The following is a 2985-nucleotide window of genomic DNA, read 5'->3' as shown; positions in this document are numbered from 1 at the left end:
AAAAAAAAAAAAAAAAAAAAGTAATTTAGCCAGAGGATCGAACGAAGCGCATCTGCTCACGATGTACGTAACATCGACAATGGGGTCACGAAAGTCTCTCGAACACATCGTTAGGTATACACGTTTCTCGCGTGTAATTAGCCCGGCGTGTCTACTTCCGAGTCGAGGCGGTGGGAGAGTTCCTAAAACCATTTCCGGCCGGGCCACCTTTTTATTCCTGACCGTCCCACGCATGACGGCGCAGGAGGGAAGTGGCGATCAAACGCATAGGAAGGACAGACTTTGCCGACCCCCCTCGAAGCGTTCCGTTCTCTTCGAGGCAGGTACGATCGAGTAGACGTTATCGAGCTTGAGACCATATGTCACCCTTTCGACCAACGATCGCACCCCTGCATGCCACCTAAGATAATTGCTGGGGAGCAATATCTTTCTTCCTTTCTATTCTTCGCGATCATAATATTCAAAAATACGTTTACTTCTGAAATATTCTTATACGTTACGGAATAGAATATTTCATATACGAAGAATATAAACCTGAATATATATATATTTTCCAACTCTTTTGCAAACAAATCGCAAAAAACGTGGCGAAGAAAATTCTAGCAAAATAAGAATATACGTTCAATTTTGCTGAAAAGAAGAGAGAATTAAAGATGGCGAAAGTACAAAGTCTTAAAAAAGTCGTAATTAGAAAATGGTGATTACATTCGATGGAATACAGAAGTGTCAGGTTCTAATTCAATTTTCATCCGCTCCTCGACCCCCCTAAGTCCTTCTCATTGATTCGACGAGGTAAACAGAAACAGTGGATAATCGTTATTCAATTAGATGCATCGTCGAGGCAGGCGAATAATCGATGAATCCTAAGCTGTTGGCTTCCCTCACCCCCTCTTCCTTACGCGATCGCGCGAACACGAGGAGAGAGGGAGGGAGAGGGAGGGAGAGAGAGTCGGAGCTGGCGCGTTCCGAGGGAAAAAAAGTACAACGATCCCCGTGCTTCCACCAATTCGACGCTTTTGCCACGTGTTGCTATATACGCTAGCTTCCTCTCTTTGAGCCTTCTTGTTGCTTCATGCGTATATATACGTCTAGTCGCTCTCCTCGCCGATATATAGGGGCGAGTGCCTCGTGTCCTCGAACGCAGGCGGCTCGTGCGTAGGCAAACTATGGAATATGTCAGCCTATTGAGCGCAGGTGCTTTAAGCTGCTCAGCTGTTGCTTCGAATCTCATGCACATTCACCGGTTGATATGTGTACCGCGTTGATATTGGTGCACACCAAGCAGAGTGCGTAGTACACCGTATCGGCCGTCCGCGTGCGTGCAAACGGCTCACGTGTTCCACCCACGCACTTATGCGTATCGGCAATTGAATGGTGAAACGATCGGGGCCCCCGCCGCGAGCCCTGTCCTCGGTGAATGAATTCGTTAAACGGGCGTCGATTATCGTCCATCGAGCGATTATCGATCCACGAAAAAACCTATCGTCGTGGAAATACGATCTGTGAACCTTTTCCTTCGTTTGACTCGAGCAAGCGTTTAGGAGGATGAAGTCGTCGTTTTTACAAGAGAATCATTTTGATCGAAGGAAAGGATTTTTTTTTTAAATCCGAAATTGGATAAGTTTCGTCGAGAGTTGAGAATTTTCAAGAGGAACGCGTTCCTTCTGCTCTATCGATCAATATGTGTAATCGACGAAGAGTCGATTCGCCGGAACAAGCCACGTTCTGAATAAGAAATTCAATGCAAGTAATTTTCTTATAGTCTTTCCTCGTCTTCGTTGTCTAGCATTTCTCTCCAGAACTCTCGGCAAGACTTGGGCCCAAGTTGAAAACGTACATATATATATATATACACACACGTTACAGGGCTATTCTTCGTCTTGTCGTCATGATCGATTACCAGCAGTATTTTTAACTGGCAATTTAACTTGCTATTCTCTCCTATAGTTACCGGTGACTTGATCGTGCAATGAACCGATACAATTTTATCGGTTACGTACGTTTTATTCGAAAGAAATTTTTCCTACGTTCTTCCTCAGATTGAGATGTTTCTAGCTTCCAAATCGAAACGAGGAATGGATTCTGACGTTATCGATGAACTCGATCTTCGATGGACGGAATATAATAAAGACGAAGATTTTAATTCGAAGGAAAATTAAAATTTCACTGAGCGCATTAAAACTAGACGATAAACTCGTTTTGCTGTAACAATTAAATTACCCTATATCACACGAAGTCAACGATAGTCGTACATAGTAGACAGACACTTCTATCTACGGAAATCGTCGGAGGTTCTATATACGGAGCGCGTTTAAAATAAAATACGATTCACGGGTATAACTCCTTCGAGTGTGATACATCGTATCGATCGCGTATCACTGAACGAGGCGGTAGTTCCTTTCATTTTTTTCTTTTTTTTTTTTTCCTTTTTAAGGAAATCGGCACGGGTTATTTATTAACAGATGCAACTGGTTTCTGTTTCAGACGAGATAAGAAGAATCGCGGGAAGGAAAATCGAGACGAGGGAGCGAGGGGCACCTAGCCCTTTGGCGAGCTCGAAGGATGCAGCTCCCAGGCGGGAGCACTAGAATTCCGCCCGCGAGAGCACCGGCCTCAGTTCTCGTGATTATAAACGGAAGCAACATCGTATCGAAGACTGTGACGAAGAAACGTAACGGAAAGTGTAGCAACAGTAGCGAAAACGGCGGACCCGGTACGAGCAGCGATAGATACATAAAAAGGAATAACGATAGGAATAACGATCCAGAGAACGTGCCGCGTCTCCTGATAAGAAATCGCCATCCCGAGACGAGGACGAGCCGCCGACAAGCCCGAGTCACCGAGAAGCCCCAGCTGTTGGCGTCAGCCCCAAGGCGGAAGGATCGGGGCGAGGAATAGTAAAAAGAAAGTAGAGAAAAATCGAGGAACGACGGAAGAAGAGGAAGAGGAGGCAGGAGAGAAGGAGAAAAAGGTGAAGAGGAGGAG

At 45.2% G+C, this 2985-nt stretch overlaps 1 protein-coding gene across 2 annotated transcripts in view; it reads left to right on the top strand.

Annotated features, from left to right (window-relative positions):
• The window catches only part of LOC102671145, a 78105-nt gene extending 75126 nt beyond the window's left edge, over positions 1-2979 (top strand). The window contains exon 3 of one of the 2 annotated variants that reach the window (XR_422803.2): positions 2485-2898. Coding sequence is in view for 1 of the 2 variants with exons in the window: in XM_031514289.1 (XP_031370149.1) it covers positions 2563-2898 (336 nt within the window). In the remaining variant the exon portion in view is untranslated. Of the gene's footprint in view, positions 1-2484 lie in introns of both variants that reach the window. The other variant, XM_031514289.1, reaches the window with a different exon arrangement.
• The last annotated feature ends 6 nt before the right edge of the window (positions 2980-2985 follow it).

This window comes from Apis dorsata, unplaced genomic scaffold (assembly GCF_000469605.1).
Source record: "Apis dorsata unplaced genomic scaffold, Apis dorsata 1.3 scaffold_963, whole genome shotgun sequence".
Taxonomy (NCBI): domain Eukaryota; kingdom Metazoa; phylum Arthropoda; class Insecta; order Hymenoptera; family Apidae; genus Apis; species Apis dorsata.
Note: the sequence above shows the minus strand (reverse complement) of the source record. Positions and strands in the feature narration are given on the sequence as shown.